Below are 21,587 nucleotides of genomic sequence, written 5' to 3'. Positions count from 1 at the left end.
GAACTCCTAGACCAGATAAGGAACCTTTTAGATATAATTTTAAGCTCTGAGTAATTTGTTTTCTTTTCAGTACAGAGGATCTCACTTAGAGACTAATTTTTCTATAATGAGTATAAGACATTCTTTCTAGGCAGGACAATAACCCAAGGCCAAGGTCTACAAATAGGTGTCCTTATGATGTACTTCAAGTAACATTTCCTCCAACATCATCTAAGCAATATTTTCAAAAAGGTATTTTCCTTGCTCTGGTCCTCAAATAACGCGTGAAGTCTTTGTAATTTTTAATAACTGGCATTTCCGAGCCCATCTCTGCGCTGGGGCAGTACGAGCGCCGGGGCTGGGTTCGCGCGGCCCCGGAGCCGGGTGAGCGCTGCCACCGCCCGGCCCCGCCCGGGGCCGCTCCCCGCCGGCCTCCCCTGCCGGGTCCCGGCCCCGCTCTCGACTAATTAACTGTAAAATCCGTGTACCTGTAATAACCGCGGGGAATGATAAAGAAAAAGGGCGATACTTTTAACTAACCGCCAGCAGGGCTCCCGGAGGTGCCGCTATTGATAAAGGAGGAGCTCAGCGCTCCCCCGCTCCTCTCCCAGCGCCGGGCGGGCCGGGCTGGACACGCACCGGGCGCGTTCCGCGTGCTCTGACACACCCCTACAGAACCCTTTACCTCACTTCAGTCGTGTCGGAACCGGGTAAAGATCATCGCTGGTAACATCTCTGTGCTCCTTTGCTTGGCATCACAGCTCCCACGGCACCTGAAAACAGAGCCGGGATCTCGCTGCGCTACCAAAGACATTGCGGGGCTGCCCTCACGGCCGCGCTCCATGAGCTCGTTGCTCCCTAAGCAGAGCCCGGGTGGCAGGGCCAGGATGAGGGGTGGGCAGACCTGCTGGTCAAAAGGCTGCAGATGCAGCCAAAGCAGGGCTTGCAGGAGCTCAAGGTCGCTAATTAAGACTTTTAGGATCACTGGTCTGATCACAAAGCAAATTGCTGCTGTTTTGCAGAGGAAAGGGGTAACTGCTTCCACCTAGGGCACTACCTGCAGTTGGGCTACAGGTGCAGTCCAAAATTCACCCGCAGAGCACACACGCTGGTTCTGAGGAGCTGCAAAGTGTAGCATGATGTTTATTGAAAGTGCTGATTCACACATTATATTAGGAACACATGACCGCTTTAGGAAAGGTTATCAGAAATACAAATATGTTAAGTCATGTCAGACATAAACCACCATCTGGTCCACTTTTGTACATGCTAAATGAAATGTTTTCCTAGATTTGTCCATAGGTATGGAGAGTAGCCCTCTCTCTTTTGGCAGAGTATTCTGTACAGGCTGACCTGGCCCAGTAGAAATGATATAGTGAAGTTCAAAAAAAAAAAAAAAAAAAGACATGTGCACCTCCTATCCTAAAGCTCTGTTTGAGTCTGGCAAGATAAGCTGCTAAGCTGGAAGCTGATCTTATCCTTATGGCCAAAAAGTAGAATACAATGGAAGCCTCCTCCAAGAAGAGAAAATTTATAGCTTTTATTAGGTGTTACAGATAACCAGAGTATGCTTTAATAGTCACTGTATGGACCAAAAGAGATATACAATTAATGTGAACATACTGTATTACTGAACTAGTATTACCACAAAAATTAAAAAGGCTTTACCAGACCAAAAGATGGCTTTGATCTGGTAATCTCAAGAGGGTTTTTTATTTGTTTACAAATATTTTTGTTATATATTCTGCAATTCTAGAGCTGAGGCACTACAGCACAGGCATCAAAAATCTCAATCAAATTCCCAGTTTTTATATATCCTATGACTAAAACTTCTTAAAAAATAATTTCCATACAACTTCAATCTCAAATCTCTTAAGTCTCTTAAATTGCTGGATATCAAAAAACACTAACATACTTGCTCCTGAGGATAATTAGCCCCCAAATTATTTTTAAAGTATACCTGAAATACGTTGATAATTTACAAACACGCTTCAGGGTTAAATGATTCATAAGCACACGCATCTTTGGTGAATAATAACTATTCTGTTCTTTACTCAAATAAAAAACCTAATTATTTTTAAATCTAGAGTAACTGATTTCTTTAATAATTATTTCTCTAATGAATAAGGCTCACATGGCACAATGCTGAGTGGGATGAATGGCTGTATGTATCAAACCTGGAATGATGTTTTCAGGCTACAAATCCTGTAAATGCTAGGCTCCTGCTCTGGCTCATTTTGGTTTTGTGCTGTTCAGCCAGCCTCAGGAATCTAGATCTGAATGAGAGCTTTCTAATGAATTAGATTTCCAACATTTAAAGGTGTCAGCAATCTAGAAAATGCTGTCCATTGCAAAGATACATTCTACAGTAGGTATTGGATTGCATGCTAAAAACTACAACAAACCAATTAGTTTAAGTTTTAAATAATACATTACAGCTGCAGTATTTCCTAAAAATGTCTGCTTTACCACTTAGGCAGTGTAACAGAAAAACTATGCACTATGCATGCGTGTGGAGCTGAGGATGACTGCTTGCTCCCAAAGGAAACCTAAAGGCACAGGATACAGGTAATGTGAATGAAAACCTGGAAACAAACATTGGCTTCCATTTTATTACAAGAATCCAATTAGAATGCCTAAACTGATATTTTACTGTTTGTTTATTAGATGCCTTCGCTTTGGCTAAAAGATACTACATCATGTCCTTTAAGAAAAATAGCAGTATTAAATAGATCTCATTTCAGAAGACAAATAAAAATATGTCTGCTTTAGGTTTGGCTTACAGAGTTTGGGGTTTATTTTAAACATATCCAAGAACTGATCAGATTATTTTTGATAACTGTTACTGTTCTGCAAGAGTTTTCTAGTTATCTGCTTTGTTAAAGGACATTTGAGACAATAAATAATATAGTTTACAATAAATAATTTTCAAGTCAAAGTATTGTACTTACAAAATAATGTAATACTGTAATAGAATCTTCAAGAACAATTCCATTTTATATATTCTGCAGCAAAAATAACATTTCTAATAGGAAGGAGTTACTTATAAACCTAGCAAGATCTACACATTCACGTGTGTGTAAACAACAAGGTTTATTATGTTCCCAGAAAAGCTATGCTTTTACAGTAGGCTTTCAGCTAAATTTTATTATAATATGATGGTAGGAAATATATAACAGTGCTTATGTTTAGCTCCATCACAAGTTAAAAAAAAGAAATTGAGTGCTATTATTTACAATCAGCCATCTCCTTTTACTTCACAAGTGACTGTATCTGTGTGTGAACAAAATGTTAGGGCGAGGCGTTCCAGAGGGACTGCAGCTAGGTTTGGATGAGGATGATTTCAGGATGAACAGTGAAGGTCTTGGCAATAAATACCTAGAAAGGATATGAAAAATACAGCAAAGTTTACAGACAAAGCAACATTCAAGAGCAAAAGAAGTAGTTGTTAATGTGCCAGACTTTATAATTGGTGTGTGCAGGAAACTCAGTACAGTAAATACTATTTATGAAACACAGAGGGCAATAGGCACAAACTAACCCAGAAAAGGAATCTAAACTCTGTTGTATGAGGATCAAACAGCTTTCCAGTCCTTTTTGTTTCAAGCCATGAAATAAATAAACAATGGAATCCTGTGTAAATAACAGAATCCCGTTTAATTTAAACTGGGCAAAAACTGCAAGTGACATTAAGCATCTTATAAAAAGTTGGATTGTAAATTAAAAAAAAAAAACTGGTTAGACACCAAAAAATATTTCCATCTCTAATGTCATAAGAATAGACATGCTACCACTACTGTAGTTAAAGGAAGAAATGATCCTAGAACCTAGTAATTCAATTCACATCAGTGACTATTTACCTTTGAAATTCAGGCAACTGTCTAGCTTGTATTTATTCTAAAAATACAAACAGCAGTTTATCATATGCCTAATATTAATTCTTAGATATTTTCATGCTGTAATTACCTAAAAGTTAATTGTAGAAGTCAATACAGTGTGCAAAAAATAACATCCATACTAAATCAGAATTTCACAATGAATTATGTCAATGTTAGGATGGATTAACAGAACACATTGTATAAATTATTGCTTAAAAATTGTTGTGCAATTCTAGTGAATCATACTGATTAATGACAAATAACTTAAAAGACTGGTTAGACTGATCTCATGGATAGAAACAGCAGCACTGTGTCAAGGGGAACAATCTATATAAGAAAGTGTACACATTTGCTTTGTTTAAGCTTGAGAAAAACTTGATCACCAATATATTTTTTAAAGAATTTGTGAAAAAATAAAGTCTCATTTGGAATGGGTTGGTGGCGAGCTTGACACTTCACTATGTCACCAGACAAGTCCACCCTTTGCTTGGTGATACAGTACAAAACTCTAGTGCTTCCCAGAGAATATGCCATGTAATAGATAAGGTCGTTTAGCAAGCTGTAAGGACCTAGTGGCAGATTTTTTTTTTTTTTTTTTTTTTTTTTGTAACACAGGTTAATTTATGACTTTTTACACAGTTTGATTTTAGGTAATTTTCTTAGGAGATTTTGGAATAGTTTTTGAGCAATCCTATTATTTCATTTACTTAGTGGATTTACAATTAAGAGATTGAATTGAAAAGGAATTTGAGAAGTTATTAAAGAAATTCGTGTCAGTTTTCATTATCTTTTTATCTCTCCCTGTACAAATAAATTTTCTTAGCTAAAGAGGTATCTATTTGTAAACTGTGAACGCTTTAGTTTCATAAACTTTTGTTTCTTAAACGCAAACAAAATAAAAAATTTGTTTGTGCTCAGAAAAAGCAAAGTTCTTCAAATTAGTTTTTATAATGTCTTGAAAAAATTGACTTCTCATACATTTATTACATTATACTCTAATATTTTCTTGCACCACACAATTTTATGGAGAGTCAGGAAAACTATTATTAGTAGTGGAGATTCATTAAAAACAGAAACCTAAGTGAAAAAATGAATTGGTATTGTGGTTCTCCCACTTCTAGAAAAGTAGTTCATTACCCTTACAATTGTGGGCTGTAACAGACAAGAGAATTTATTTCCATGTATGTCTTTCATTTCACAAATTCAGACTACCATGGTTAACTGGCATATTGCTGTATTCATGTCTAGATGAAACATTTAACTGTAACTTTAATCAGAGTATGACACTCCATTACTGATATTTAGGATATAGAGGGCTTAGATTCCTCCAGCCTATGAAATTAATGAATAACTTCTACTCAGCATCCAAAGAAATACAGAAACTGGAGACGAGAAAGTTGTCTTGGACCATCCCTTTCACTGCATTCCAAAAGCAAGTCAGTTAGCTGAGTACATTAGAGAAATCTGATCTGTTTGAATAGCTTGTGGTTGGTCATGATGTAAAATTTTCTGCAGTACTAATAGTAAAGGCAATAAAAACTTTGAGATTTTCTAGTTTTAGCTAATCCAAAAGACTTTACCATACTCCTGCTATAACTCAGTAGATGTTAATATTGAACATGATTGGTTTGTGGCTAACCTACTTTTGCTGTGATCAAACAAATTTAGTTTCTGGTTGGCTTTAAATTATGTTAGAGTGTCTTAAGATCCACATGTCAATAATGTATGGGTCCAGTGTATCAAATAACTAATCTGGAATATATCAAGTAAGCAATTAAGTAATAAAATAAGTTTCATAGATAATATACCAAAAATTTGTTTTAAATGCTTAAATCACAAAGCCCTTCTATGAAACAATATATGTAAGATATTTTATATAAACAAAACATTCGTAATTTTTATATACACAATAATTAAAATGGGATAGAATTTGGATCCTAAGTAATATAAAACTGACATTTAATTCTCTATCTATGATTGTTTAATTGCAAATTACTGACTGCCACAGCTGGAGCATTCTCAGTAATCCCTACACTGATAATATTATAACCCCTATTGTATCCAGTTGGGGAACTAAACCAGCCAATGGAGAATCAGGTAAGTGCCAAATAATTCTTTTACTATATGATGCTGTTTTGCAAGGTTTGAAAATATATTTATGCTCCATAAGATGGAATAATAAAGCTTTTGATCTATAGGTTTTGGAAATCAACTTTGCAAAACTATGCAATACAGTAAATCAGATGGCACTTACCTGACCCTTGGCTGGAGCTGTGCCCCTATAGCAGCCCACTGCGAATGTGAAGCCAGAAGTATCTGACATGTTAGGATACCTCTAGGAATGCAAATCTGGAAACAGTGACTTTGAGGGATCTGAGAAGGGGAAGAAAGGAGATTTTCAGTTCACTTTATGGAAAGCCTTTGCTGCAGCTAATTAGGCAGTAGGCAATCAAGAGTTTTTAATAAGTGTACAAGATGTACACAAGTTTACAGAAGTTTAATAAGACATATGAGATGTGTATGTCAAGTTTTCTTTTGGCAGCACTACATGACTGGGGTAGTGAGATTAGAATGACTGAAAGTCAGGGTCAAGGGAAATGCTGGGAAGTTTGGTGTGTTTTTTTCTTAAATACAGAGGGAACCAGACTTAAAGAAAAGTTTAGTGGTAGCAACATGGAATAAAAGCTGTTCCAGTACTATCATTTATATGTATAATTTAGGAGGAAAATATTCAAATTTATACCTTGTATCATCCCAGTGGTGGCTCATCCCAGTTGGGGATCCTCTTGAATCTGATGAATGTTTGTAAACTACCAGCAGGCAGTGTTTACAAAGCTGTACTATTCGCTGGCAACACTGGAGCTGCTCCGGAGTCACCGCCTCTGAGCCTTTACTGAATATAGTTTCCCAAGAGCTCCTATGATGGAAAAAGAAACAAATTCATGGTCTCTGTCACAAACTGCAATCTAAGAGCTTCATTGCTTTATATCATATTTAACAAAAGAGGAATAAGAGAAAAAGCACGACCTTGCAGGAAAGGTACAGGAAAAGTTTATACTATTTACCACAAATACTGGCAGATGCTGAGTCCAAAACACAAAGTAAGAAGTTAATCTTTATATGGGAAATGTCCACTGCCATTTTTCTTTTGGTTTGTTCCCTGAACTGTTTACAGAGCCATTACTTAGGTTTAGCACATAAAGAGTTACGGTCACAAAATTGTACATTTGTCTTACAACAGGAATAACACAAAACACTTATTCAACAGGCCTGAATGAAATTATTATATTAAAGGAATTAATAAAAGTAATAAATTATTTCTAAATGTCCACACAGCATAATAATACTTTTATTTTAAGTACGTGATACTAAGAAACAAATATGATTTACAGGAGAGTAGTATGTGTTCTGCTTCCTTATCCAAAAAATCATATGAAGAGAGTCTCTCAGTTTAGTCATTCAAATACTGCTTATTATTTCCTTTGGTCACATGGGTTTTGTCTACAATTAAGTGCCACTTGCAGAGTACATCTATAGAAAAATTCCTTTTGTTTTCTTAAGAAGCCATTTTTCTTTGAGAAGAAAAAAGCCACCAAGGCCTACCACATCCATATAAACCAGGTATGTTTCAGCACAGAAGACTACAATAAGTTGTTCTTTGCACAGATCTCAGCATTCTTGTTTGTGTAAAATTCTGACCAAATTATAAATCATTCAATCAGTTTTAAAAGACAACACGGTGCTTGTGAAGAATTTTTTTGGACAAAATTATTATCCAGTAGCACAGATGGTTTGTAAGATTGAGCTTCTTTGTTTGTGTATGAAAGAAGCACTTCACAGAGTGAGAAAAATTTCCTGCATCTGGCTTCGACATCGCATCCAGACCAATTTAGCCTTGCCCACAGAGAGCAGCAGTAGATTTCACAATGCCCGTGTAGAAAGTTCATCCTTCAAACAACATCATAGAACCAGCAAGCTCACTCCTGCCTAGTAAGATTTTTTTTAACTGAGGTGCATTTCACTGTGAGGGTGGGGAGACATTGGCACAGGTTGCCCAGGGAGGCTGTGGTTGCCCCAACCCTGACAGTGTTCAAAGCCAGGTTGGATAAGGCCTTGAGCAACCTGGTCTAGTGGGAGGTGTCCCTGTCCATGGCTGAGGGGCTGGGACTGGATGATCTTTAAGGTCCATTCCAACCCCTTAACATTGTATGAGTCAATGATTCTATGATTAGGATGGAATTAAGACCATTAATGACTAAAAGATGAGCTGTATGTATAGCTAACTGATTGGTCAGCCTGGCTCCTCTGTCTAGATGTTATGTTCCAGCTGAAAACATTCAGTCCTACAGAATTTTCATTGCAAACGTAAATTTCAATGCTGCAAGCATTTGTCCTTAATTATTATTCATACAATTGTTTAAGTATTGTTTGTATACATCAAAACTTTAATTTCACAAACTGAATAATCATAGAATCATTTAGGTTGGAAATGATCTCTTAAGATCATTGACCCATACTACTACTTTTCTTTAATGTATTTTTTGTCAATTGTTTTCTGTCTGGGAACTGTCCACATGTATTTTTATATACAAATTAATCTATTGTCTTCAGTCTTTCCTCATGAAGTCATGTTGGTAGAAAGTAGCAAGATGACAGTCTAAGTATTACATTCCTTCAACAGATTCACATTGCTACACATAATTATATTATAATTCACTCCATAAAACTCAGAAATCCTGTAGAAGAAACTTTCCTGATAAATTCCTTAGGTTCTGGACTTTGTGATAACTTTTCTACAGTTAAGTGGCATTTTTTCAGTGACAAATAATATATGGCCTGCTGCAACTGTGACTGACTATGAACTAGTACTATATAGTTACCCTAATAACATAAGCTGAGATTTGGAAACATGCACATGAATTTTAATGAGCTTTCATATAAATGTGCCTGTGCAACTTCCTCCATGTGTTAGACAGATTCAGTTTATTCTCCATTATACTGCAATCAACAGGGATCAGAATTCTTTTTCCTAAGTTTAATTGGTTATGCTGTAACTTTAGCTTCCATACATTAGTAAGAAATCACAGACTCCTCGCTAGATACAAAAAAAGAGTATTATACTGGATTGTGCAATGTGGTCAATCATGTGTTATTCTTTTTATAGTAATCTGAAGTCAACTAGTTCTTCTAGTTTTCTTCTATTGGTTTTAACTGTTCATTATACAGTAAAACAAATGAACCTTTATGAAACACTTTACATCACCTTTTTTTCACAGAGATTTTCTTTGTTCTTTCTTTTCATTTAAATAGCACATACCTAGCAGAGATCTAACCAGCAAGAGGAAACCTTAAGGCCATTAGCTCCACTCTTCTCCCAGGACGTCTATCTTATGAATAGTGAACACACTACACTCCTTAGTGTATTTTCATATAGTAATGTTGTTTCTGAATCAGCACATTTATACCTCTTTCCCAGCGTGTTTCTCTACATTCTACACACACCCTATGTTTATTCCAATCTGTTCCTTAAAATGGCACAATGAACTCTTGGGGAAGAGTGATGAGAAGTTGACCTCTCTGCTACAGAAGTGCTGCCCCATGTGTGTTATGGGGCAAGAAGAAAGCTTGTAACTGAATAAACAAGACACTGGCAAGTTGCAAACAGCCTTTTTGTTTTCTTCCATGAATTCTGTATTATCTGTAACAAATGTTTTACATGCAGAGTGATTGTTACATATACTGGACATTTGTATATTACTTTTACAGTATTTTTAGTATCTTTTATGTAACAAGTCTTCTTACAAGGAACTGGATCTTCGTCAAAGAATATCTCCACTTATAATATTTTATGACAACAAAAGCATTGAGCTTGTACTGCACACTTCACACACCTCTGCTAGCATGAAGAAAAGAAAAAATTGTAAAGAATCCTAACAGCTTGCACAACAACAAGCCTTCAGCAATGAGATGATGATAAAAGACCTGTTGATCTTCTGGACCACTCAGATCCCTTTTCTTCTTGTTATCTATTTTCTTGGAAAACAATTAACAAGGGTAATGTGCGAGTTCTCCACATATGATCAATGACTATATGTGAACAACATATTGACTTGATTCCTTTGTACATACAATATCCAACAGCACATTAATTGTTGTAATTCATTTTCAATACATATCTTAGAACACCTTATACAAGCTAACAAAACCCCCTCCCATTCTTTATACATTTTATATAGTAACAGAGAAAATGCTCTTTTTTGTATACAATATATTTAATATTTAAAAATTTTTATTCCTATTTTATGAATAAATTGGTGGGTGGGAGGAATTGTTTAATACCCTTGATGTGATCCCCCACATCTATATTTCTACCAATGCCTTTGATTTCAGGAATCTGAAGTGGAGGTTATAGAACTTATTTATTCCCCAACAATGGCCAGATCTTTTCTTCCCTATAGAAAACTTGTATTTGCTACCCAGAACAAAAGGCCTGCTTACATGGACATTTCATACTCTGCATATACTTAACTTTCTACCAGTATAGGAAACAGTGAATGTAATCAAGCACAGAAATTTGAACTCTTTATTAGTAAATCACAGAAGTGACATTGCACCTGGCATGAGATGTCAGCTGCACTTGTGACTGAACTCTCCTTATGAGTTTGGAGCACAAATAGATACTATGATTTCTGTGGATGGCAAGTCCACATTAGACACAGTGGTCTGGCCTAAAAACCATGCACCATCCAGCAAAAGAGTTGACTTAAGGCTGAAATATTTTGAATATTAGATTTTTTACTAAGATTATTAAATTTGTAAATACATTACTAAATGTTTGATTCCATTTCTGAAAAGGTTGGCCTTGATTGCTAGATTTCATTCAACTATATATCTTAAGGTGCTTTTAAAACAAGTTCAATGTATTACATCGCTCTTGTAAATGAAAATGAGCAACAAAGTATGCCAGCATTGATTGTAATTATGAAGTTATGAAGAAGAAGAAAAGAAAAATCAGCTTACCCTGAACTACAGAAACAGTTCCATAGGCCTTGACCATGGCTCCAGAGTAAGCGATTAAATACACGGTTAAAAAGACGGTAGAGATGTAAATTTTCAATGTCTGGAGCTTTCCAGACATGCTGTAGAACTGCACGGACACTTGTCCTGACTATATCCAAAACCTAGGAAAGAGCATTCCGAGTAAATCAAAGGCATTTTGCAAAACCAAAAGCCAGCTGATGGCTGATGCCCTGCATGCATACAGACAGCTATCCCTGTACATATGACCTGTACATTCCTACAGAGGTCTGGGGTTCATTTCCGTGCATTCATCAGCTAACTTTTATTATATGCTCTTTCTGTTAGTAACATTTTGCAAAGCCAAATCAAAATATTTTATTTTTATTACTGGAAAGGTCATTTCTGTTTTTTCAGTCTGTTCAATATAAGCTCATTTAAATGACAGAAAGGATAAAAAGAAACAAAATGGATACAATTAAAGACTAGAAGCAACTTGATTAACCCAAGCATTGTATATCTTCTTTCCCACTCCCTTGTAAAATACCATTTATTTTATAAAGAACTAAAATGTCCTGAAAAACTACAAACTGCCTTTGGTTTAAGGTCTGTTTAAGCTCATTGTTACCCTGGATCAAACCATATTAGTGTAGCTGGCAAGAGACAGTAGTGAAATCAGTAAGTAAGAAAATAATCAGCAAGATATCTGTGGTCAATAGAAACATTTAAAGACACGCCATGGATTTATTACATACAGACTACATTTAAATGCAAGAGCATAAAGGCTGAGCTGCATTCAGTATAGTGCTAGACAGCTGCACATCCAGCTTACCAGAGTCCTGCCACTGAACTGGGGCATGGAAGGAAGGTGGGAATTAATTGTGCCTGCTTTTAAATATCTGGATGTTCTCTTAACTCAGTCTTCTATGTTCCTTTCATGATCCCTGGAGAGAATCAGACTCCAGAGTGTCTTGGATTCTGTCTATTTAGATACTATCCATAAGTCTGGGAGTAGTTTTGTGACCAAAGTAGTATTTAGACCACATATTGACACTCTGAACAGTGTGAAATCTGTCCTACAAAAAAGCCTACGATGCATGTAAACTATCAACATAAAAGCCAGTTAAATCCATGACATTTCCTTTAAAGGAAACATCCTTTCTGCCTCTTTTGCATAAGAGCTTCTTCCAAAAAAGCAATCACACTCAAGTGGGTGGTAAACAGATGGAGGTGTTTGCTAATTTGGTATAAGATTTTATAAATTAGAAGGTACAATGCTTTCCCTGGAAACTTTCAGATATGTAGACAAACTGATTCACGTGGTGAATCATGGTTCTCCAAAGGTGAAAGAGATTTAGTAGAACAGTAAATTGTGAAAGAATGGTGTGGAATTGCAATTTTTAGATCCTACATAACAAACTGTTGTTTATAAATTGTCTGACAATGAAGGAAACAAAGCTTAAATAAACAAAATGCTTGCAATAGCACAAGGAAGCTGTGTAGTATGCCTAATGGGCAGAAAAATCTATAGATACCTAATAATGAGAGCCTTGATGAAATATGGTTTTTCCCATGTTATTTAAACACTTTTTGAAGACCTGGGATTAGTCTGCATGCACAGGTCTTGCAGTAATTCCATGTACATAATAGCCCAAAGTAAATACAATACTGCCCTCTCTGTTGGGAATCTTTATGAATGCAAGTGTCTAACCCACTAAAACCCACACCCATGGCCTACTCCTCCCAAAGAGTGAGATAGAAGGAGCAAGATATTAAAATCTAAGGGTGCTGATCTTTTTTTGTGACAGCAGGAGCTAAGCCCAGGTTTTGGACTGGCCCATGCCTGTAGGACAGGCTCAGACTTTCAGACACTTCCTCTTCCTAGCAGCACTAGCCTTCATGCTTCTCAAACCCTTTTCCTTGTATCTCACCTGTCCAAGGCATTCCCACACACATGGCTGCTATCTGTGGTCAAACACACACTTGAAACAACTCAGTCACTAAAGCATATCAAGATCAGCCCTGCATTTCTTTGCAATGTTACACTGACTAATAGTATCTCCCTGTGTCAAAAAGAACAATTCCACCCTATATAGACTCTCTCACTAGTCCAAAAGACATAAGCTAAGGACAACGATGCCAGTGTAGAGCTTTTTCTTTTACTGTAGTACCTGAAGTTGAAGAAAACTAAGAACTGAACATCTTAGAGCAAGCCACAGACTGCCAAGTACTCTGGAAAAAAAAATCTTTCTTGCTGTTTTTACTGTGCTGATATTGCCAATATGCCAGAGCAGGAAATGTGCCGGTTAATTGTCCTTAATTTGCAAACATGGCAAAAAAAAATCATCCATTTAAGAATAGAGACAAGGCATTGCACAGGGCTGGAACTTCATGAAACTTATATCTTCATTTTTCTAAGTTAATTTCCCTAGCTTGCCTTAATTTTTCTCTTTAATTTATAACATTTACTTTAACAAAACAAATTATCTAGGTATAACGGAACAAGACGTTATGAAAGGGCATATTCAAAACCCTCTGGTAACCATCAAAACACGTTTAAAGAAATTATGTAAAGCAATGCAACATGAAGCAGTCGTAACTCCTCCCATATCAATATCTCTTTTTATTGAAAGTCTTAGAGGTTAAATTTATTTTTAACATGAATTGATTTAATTGGTTTACTTTCAACTTACTTCTCAGTGCCTCCTGTACCTGTGCTGTAATGCCAGAACATTACATACTAAGAATATAAGTGTAAGTTTAATTTTTCTATATCGCGTTGAATAATTGTTAAGCAAATAGAGCTGTCAGGTATGAACACTGTGCAATCTAGTACATTGCCCAGGTATTTTCTTCTTGTTTGTTAGAATTTCCCAGTAAGTAAGAGTGAAGGGGACTGAGATTCTGTTTTGTATTTCACAAAGTTGCAAAAGCTACCTTTGAGACAGATTCCTTACTTGCATAAATATTCTCCACCTTGCTCATTTCTCCTTCACTCACCTCATTGGAATATAAAACATACTTATTTCAAATCAACAAAAGACATTTGGCAGTCCTCAGCTGCAATGTCATTGTCAAAGTTAATCCGTTTTTATAAACTACCCTTCTAAGAATAACTATCTGATTGCTTGAAGGGATTGAGGTTAAAAGCAGTTTAAAAAAAAGGCAAATCATTTCCAGTGCAAGCAAAGATGAAGGGCTCACTAGTGCTTCAGGAATTATAAGTCTCCTAAAGTTGTAAAAGATGTCCTCACAAGAAGAGCAAAAAGTCCACATTTCTGATTGTGCAGTTTTTGCAAGTAACAACCTGGCACATCAGACTCTGTGATCCTGACTTTGTACATGTGCCCTTGGTTTAACATGACTGCCAGTCAAATAAAGGGCAGAACCACCTTCTATTGCAGGCTTTCTGAAACAATGCTTAAAGGAGAAAATTCTTTGCTTGGTAGGTCCATTTTTTATTCCACGTGATCTGTTCTAATGCTGTGGGTCAAATACTCCAACAGCCAAGTGCAGTATCACTACTTCTAATGGAGTTTTAATATGCCTGCTCTGAAACTGCTGACTGGTGCAGCCCTTATCAATCAAATCTGCCATGTGAATACCCTTCTAAGAATGTTAGCTAGAACTGAGGTATGTAAGCACTAATCATTTATTTGCTTGCTTTTTTTAGGAGACTAATTTTTTGAGAAATTGATTTTTAAATTATAATCCAGAACAATCATGCTTCTCCAAATATGAAGCAACATAATGTCCTTTAATAGAATTAATGTGTATCTGTGTTAGTACCAATAGCCTGTATTTTGGCATCTCAAGTCACTCCCAGCTGCTGCTAAACACCAGTAGAAACACTGCTATGCATCTACTTTAGATGACCTTCTGAAAATGAAATGTCACTTACTTTTCGTTGCTTTGCTGAATCCAGTTTTACCAACCAAAAGGATGACACTTTTGTTTTATGATATTTCCAGTTATCCATAATCTGTGGTCATTGTAAAACACAAGATAAAAATACACATGAAAACAACTGAAAGCTGGTCTTTCATTCACAAGCATTCTTAACCCTTAAAAATGTGAGCATCTTAAAGACCACTGTGAGAAGTTTTCTCTAAAAGAAATAGCAAAATATGTGCAAATTTATGTGGGGCAACATTTGCAAAGATCTGTGTGATGCTTCAGTTTAATACCACCCTCTTTTCTACCTGATTCTGACAATCATACGCTACAAAGCAGTTAGAAAGTTGTCTGACTGACTCAGCTCGGATTTTTGAGAGTAGTAAGTTCAGTAATTCATAACAGCTGATCTATTTAAATAGTGAGGGGTTTTGCTGCATATGGGACATTAGACATACCTGGAAATCATCCTTTCTATAAATAATCATATATGAACTGCTGCACTCTCCTAAAATGTAAGTGCTACCAAAATAGCTCAAGCTGCAAACATACATTTTTATTCTCATTTTGTTATTTTATCTTTCTGCTTTACTCCAGACCTTCAACAAGTTCTGTCTCGCCAGCACTCGTTTTCATCCGTGATGAACTCTTTCCCATCTGGAATTGGTTATGGTCAGACGAATTTCAGAAGAGCTCTGCCCCAGAAAGGTGCGGGGCTCCCCAGGCCGGCGCTGTGCGAGGCAGCACCGCCAGACGGAGCGCTCGCAGCCGGCTCGCACAGAACCGTGCGCACTCGGGGCATCACGGACAGCATCTCACGGAGCATTCTAGCCCTGCTGCTCGAAGCCCAACCTGCTGGCTCTGAATATTATCTTCCACCAGCACCAAATCAACCATCATTACAGAAGAATTCCTTTCCACTCCAATGTAGCTGCAGAGATTGCTAGAAACATAATCAACATTCTGGAAGCTCACAGAGCTCAGGACATTTCTGGCCAGATAATAAATCAGATGAATTTTAACATATCAAGGACTGTGCTCACTATATCAGAGCACAGGTGTTAGTTTGAATCCTTTCATTTTCCTTCTAAAATGAGAAGAGAACATCCATCTTTATTTTTTTCTTTTCCATCCTGTTAGCTTCTTTGCATTAAATGTTTACAAGGTATTTAGAAACCATGCAATTTCTGCTTATATATCAAGTATTGGGGTTTAACTGACCTTTATTTCGGCATTGTTTCACATGTCTTTGATACCAAACTACAAGGCTCAGGACAACATTAGATGTGAGAAAGGCGAATTTGGTAGACTACAAGAGCCAAAAAGAACATGACTGGTGTTCTTTATGACCCTCAAACCTCCATTCTGCCTGCAGTATACTGTACTGTGATCACTAGTATGCCTGCTTGAGAGCAAGTTAAACAGGTCAGGGTCTGTTTTAACAATATCAGATGAAATATGAATTGTAACATTCTTCTTGGCTTACTTGAAAGTTTGAACTCTCTATACAATGAAAAATTGAATTTTCCTAACCCTCCTGATTATTTCTCACATATTTTATAAGGACATAGGAATGTTTTCAGTGCTGCTCTTTTAAGGTCAGAAAGCATGCAAAGCTCCAAGCTTTCAAATTCTTTTGAGTTATCCTGAGTTCTGGAAGTTTTAGGGCCACAGGAGCTAATGAATCATAGATTGAGCTTTTTACTTTTCTTCATTTCAGTAGCCTAAACAGTGTCTAGCCTGTTCTTCTTTCTTATTTAGAGATACTTACATCTTCTATAATTAATTCAGATTCTTCATTTGTTTTTCCTGGGAACTTTATTCTCAAGTCATTGATAAGGAGAAGAGTCTCTTTTGTCAAAGCAACTTCTTGCTCTTTTGTTTTCTGTTGCAGCAAAGACTCACTCTAAAAGCCAACACAAAGCAGAGGAAAACATTTCAAGCGTGCCATTAAATCACATTACAAAGATGTTTGCTTGATCAAGAAAAATTCTAGAGTGACATAAAATATATTATTAAAGTGCATAGACATATTATCTAATACAGAACTAATATATATCACATACATTAATGCATCACCATTACTGAGAGTTGTCAAGAAATCCAAGAAAAACAGTTAAAATGTATGCTTGTTTGAAATAGAATAAACAAACATATATTACGTATTTATGGCACCCACAATTTAAAGTATAAATCTGAAATTGAGATAACAGAGTTTGAATTTAAATTCAACATAATGAAAAATATTATTAGTCATAAAAGCATCCTTTCAGTTCGTCACTTCAACAATTTAACATAAACAGGCAGTATATCACAGGGCCAACATTTCAGGAAGCATTAAAAAGGACACTGTTGTCCTGCTTTAGTCAGTAAGGGTCTGACAGGGCCTCCAGTTGTCCAGAGTTTTGTTTAAAGTATCAGTGCTTTTTACACCAACGCGGATCTGAACCCCTGCAGCGTCTGCAAAAGACCATCCCTGGAGGATTTGGGGGTCTTCTTTAAAACATGGCACACTAGTTAGAAGTGTTTCTGATCCTCTTTCTTTACTTTCACATACTTTTGCATTTTCACATTTGCAAGACCAAGTCAGTCTAATTTTAACGTTTTTCAAGATTTTTCAAATTTTTTTGGTATTTCTAATCTTTGTATCCTGTAACAACTACAATACTTAAGGGTATTTTTATTTAAGTGAGTGATAAATATTTTCAAGCACAAAAAAATACTTTGGTATTTGGTATGTGTTAATGTGGCTGAAATAATAAGATAGCAAATATTTTGAAATCCACTTTTGTTTATAACTCCTATAAGAACATGTCTGTAATTCCAACTATAAATGATTTATTTCAAATTTTGTTTCCCTATGTTTAGAAGATTTGGATCTCAGCAGACTCCAAAAACGGCTTTTTTCTTGCCCAAGGATAGATAAACTAACACTTTATCCAATTATTTCTTCTTAGTAAGTCACAGTTTATCAATTTTAATGTTATTCTAGCAGTAATATATATATCATATATAATATATAATATATTATTCTTAGTTGCAAAAATAATTATGAACAGAATTCCATTCAGAATACAGTGCTAAATTATAAGTAATTCTTATCCATTCTGTAAGTAATTTTATTCACATCATTTTTAGGAAGCATGACCTAAGCTGTATCACCCAAAGTAATTGTTCTGCACATCAAGATCAAGATCATTTCTGTGGTGGAGCTTTCTCAATGAAAAAGAGAGTATGCTTTCTTACTAATGTTAGTTTAAACGAGTAGTCCATTTTTAACATCAGATGGTAAAAATCTGCTTTTAATCTTTCAGTAATTTGTATTTGATATAAAGTTAATGTGAATAGAAAAATCCATATTAGCACTGTCTCATTAAACTCTCAGGGTACATCATGATGATAAAAGGGTACTTTTTAAACTTGAGATAGCTAATGCAATAAAAAATACCTTTTACACGTTGTTGTGAAGACACAATCTTAATGTCTTTCCAATTCTATTAGCTGACTTTAAAGATGGAAAACCATGTTAAGGAGTATTTCACAAGATGACAGCACACAATTTTAAAAGGACCTTTTTTCATCCTTTAGACAAAACTTCACAGGCAAAACAGACAATGAGCGTTCTACCAGATAAAAATGATGATTAGAGATAGTAAATACTACTAAGCAAGTTAATTAGCATTACAAAGGATTGCTCACAATCAAAGCTCACCACAATACAGAGAGGCAGCAAATACGGGTTAAAAGTGCCAATTTGTTTTGCCCCATCTCCACACAAATTATTTGGGTGATGAAAAATATAGGTCAGGCATCAAAGCACAAATGGAAACACTCTGGCACCAGCAGGCAATGCAATCTTGAATGAGGCTGGGGATTGATCCCTGCAAACACTGCCTAGGGATAAGTGAATGTGGGCTCCATCATGCCAACACAAAAGAAGAAATGCTTGGGCTGTGAAGGAGATACCAATGAGGATGACAATCTGCTAACAAAATGAAAAAATATATATGGTCCAGAAGTACACTGTGAAAAGTATAACAAACCACACAAATTCTAAACAATTAAAAGTGTTTGATCTGATCTATTAATTATTTGGGCCAATTGCTTGTCTGTCTCAAGGAGAGGGTTCAAATGAAAGATACTTTATCTTCTTTATTAAAAAAGAGAATGGCTTCTGAATCAGTTACTGCAGTGGTGTATCCTGAAGACCACAAACACTGCATAAATTTTCAGCTGTTCACTTTGGAAGTAGAGCTCTACTGCAGTGGTATAGCATATGCAAAAGAGGTCCAGTAGGTTGAAAATTAATCTCACCATCTTTTACAACGGACAGCCATACAAAAACTTACTAATATTTTGTTCTGGAACAATGTATTTACCCTTGGATTATACACTGAGTCTGAAATCTGGATGTATTTTTGTTACTGTAAAGATTTTGAAGGGGGTACAGCCTTACTTCAGAACCAGGAGCCCCCAAACAAATCACAGAAAATTTTTAGGAGAGGTAATGATTCTTTCTATTTTCAAAAGCCTATTTAGGAGTGAAAGTTTCCCATTCACGAAGTGAAGGTTTCCCATTCTCTTAAGACACCCGTTTTCACAAAATGTAACATCTGTATTGCTGCACCACGAACACTGAGACATCACAGCTGGCACTCATCCCATATCACACACAGGTCTAGGGATTTTATATGCTCAAGTGTCTGTCAAAACAATCTTGACTACAGTACCTCAAGTTTTCCAATGTTGCAAAAATTACTAGTGTATTTATTGAGTTTTAGAGAAGAATGGAACACATTTTGAATGCAACCTCTGTGTTAACTCACCCCTGAAGAGTTCATTGTTCCCAAGGCGGCTGTGTGAGAGAATCTGGCTGAAGATGGGCTACGACTTAAAGAGTGAGACCTGTTCACTGAGGCTGTTCGCTGCATTTGGAGAGAGGCTTTGGCTGAAAAGGGGCGCTGCTCAGCTCCCTGGGACTGCATAGTGAGGACTGATATGGAACGAGGGCAGCTCACAGAACGCCTTATTGGACCTGTGGATTGGGTGGGGGACGAAGATGATGGAGACTTTACATTTTTATTTGAAGGTTTGCAGTTCATTCTACCTGCAGACAGATCAAATGAATGATGTTATTACTTATTATTTTCTTAATACCCATTTCTCAGTCTTTGTAACTAACAACACATATGATCAATGTGTGCATAGATGTTGTACTACAATGTGTGTTGACTAACATCTATGTAGAAGTCAGTCACGTCAGATCCCCTAATAATACAGAATTTACATTCTTATAGGAACATTTTTTTCTTCCTCATATTCAGCTTTAACCAGAGTCGAATCCACTATAACACGCATGAGATTTATGAGAAAGGGTATGTGCTCTTTAGGTCAAAATGTATGTGACTTCTGTGTGTGGTTTTCTGACTTTAAAGATATGGAAACAGGAGAGAAAATTTGCTCAGTGGATCCTATACTTGCAGATTCAGTATCTCTCATTTGCTAAGGCATAGTTACACCATTTTTTAATTCAGTTTTCTGCTAAACAAATGCTGCTATGAAAAATAGAATTTTAGAAGCAGCATTATACATATGCAACTACATTATAAAATTCTTTGAGACAATACATCACTAAAACAAAAAATAACATGGTATATATCTATTAATTTAGAAAACATTTTAAAGAAACTGAAACAAACAAACCAGTGTTTAACCCTGAGATACAAAGTTGACACATTCTAAAAGACTGAGGAATTTAATATAATTAATCATCAATGCCAGACTTACTTGGAAAAGTGATCATTTAACTTACCTGATCGTTCCAAGGATTTGTATTTATTTTCTTCAAGATCATATGAAACTTTTTTCTCTTTTTTTTCATTGTGATCTTCCTTTTCCGTTTCTTCTCCTGATTCTGACACACTGCTGTCACTATCACAGCTACTGTCACTGCTGTGGTTCTTAGGTTTCCTTAAGGAATGTGCACTTTCTGGCATTGAACACAAGGGCTGAAGAAAAAAAAAAAGAAAAAACACCCAATAAATTGAATTGAATCCCAAAGAAACAGCCGCCTATCACACTAGATCCCTGATTCAGGCAGGTTCAGGCAGTATTTGCACAGCTACAAACTTTCCCAAATTAGTTGGAAATTTGTCCTAAATTTTAGAATAATTGCTTAAATATTTCACTAAATTCATTCCACTGTAATTCTAATCTTTGTAGACTAATCTTTGAAGAGCAGCATAATATAGTAAGGGTGGGGGAGGAGTTATTTGAAGTATGGGCTGCACTACCAAACATATTGAATTATGGCTTGAAATCATAAATCAATTGATTCAGAATACCATTTACAATCAGTTCAGGTTCCTCACTGATATTTGCAATAACTGAAACTACGGCTTAACAATCATCGACATAAGTAGAAAAATACATCAGGGAACTTTGTCTGTTTTACTTTTAAAAAGAAAGTGATTAATCTAAACCCTGCAGAGAGCAGAAACCAAAGAATATATAACAAGCTGTGCTGGGGGTTCTTGATGCCTCATATGCACATGGGATTCAGTGTCATTAACTAATTAATCCTGTGCTATTACCAAGGATACTGCAAGACAAAAACCAAAAAGGTGGAGACAGAGAAACTGATCCAAGAACAGAAACTACAATTGAAAAATTTTTGTCTTTCATCTACCATTAGTCAGACACAAAAAAATGCAGTATCTTCCATTACTTCTGTTCTCCTAAGTAGGCTTATGTGGTCACCTTCTTTTCCTACACACTTTCCTTCCAGTAAGTCTCAGCTATAAGAAGCTATGCTGATAG

The 21,587-nt window shown here is 36.2% G+C and overlaps 1 protein-coding gene across 5 annotated transcripts in view; it reads right to left on the bottom strand.

Annotated features, from left to right (window-relative positions):
- Nucleotides 1-1,494: 1,494 nt before the first annotated feature.
- TTLL7 (tubulin tyrosine ligase like 7) overlaps nucleotides 1,495-21,587 on the bottom strand; it is a 65,379-nt gene continuing 45,286 nt past the window's right edge. For 3 of the 5 annotated variants that reach the window (XM_053985262.1, XM_053985261.1, XM_053985263.1), the window contains 7 exons: nucleotides 20,581-20,776; nucleotides 19,595-19,875; nucleotides 16,540-16,674; nucleotides 14,776-14,856; nucleotides 10,878-11,038; nucleotides 6,601-6,774; nucleotides 1,495-3,357 (listed from right to left, as the gene is read on the bottom strand). In XM_053985262.1, coding sequence (XP_053841237.1) covers nucleotides 3,237-3,357; nucleotides 6,601-6,774; nucleotides 10,878-11,038; nucleotides 14,776-14,856; nucleotides 16,540-16,674; nucleotides 19,595-19,875; nucleotides 20,581-20,776 — 1,149 coding nt within the window. In that variant the 3' untranslated portion in view covers nucleotides 1,495-3,236. Of the gene's footprint in view, nucleotides 3,358-6,111; nucleotides 6,231-6,600; nucleotides 6,775-10,877; nucleotides 11,039-14,775; nucleotides 14,857-16,539; nucleotides 16,675-19,594; nucleotides 19,876-20,580; nucleotides 20,777-21,587 lie in introns of all 5 variants that reach the window. The other 2 variants (XM_053985265.1, XR_008438381.1) reach the window with 2 other exon arrangements.

This window comes from Vidua macroura, chromosome 9 (genome assembly GCF_024509145.1).
Source record: "Vidua macroura isolate BioBank_ID:100142 chromosome 9, ASM2450914v1, whole genome shotgun sequence".
Classification (NCBI taxonomy): Eukaryota; Metazoa; Chordata; class Aves; order Passeriformes; family Viduidae; genus Vidua; species Vidua macroura.
This window is presented reverse-complemented; position numbering and strand designations above follow the sequence as displayed.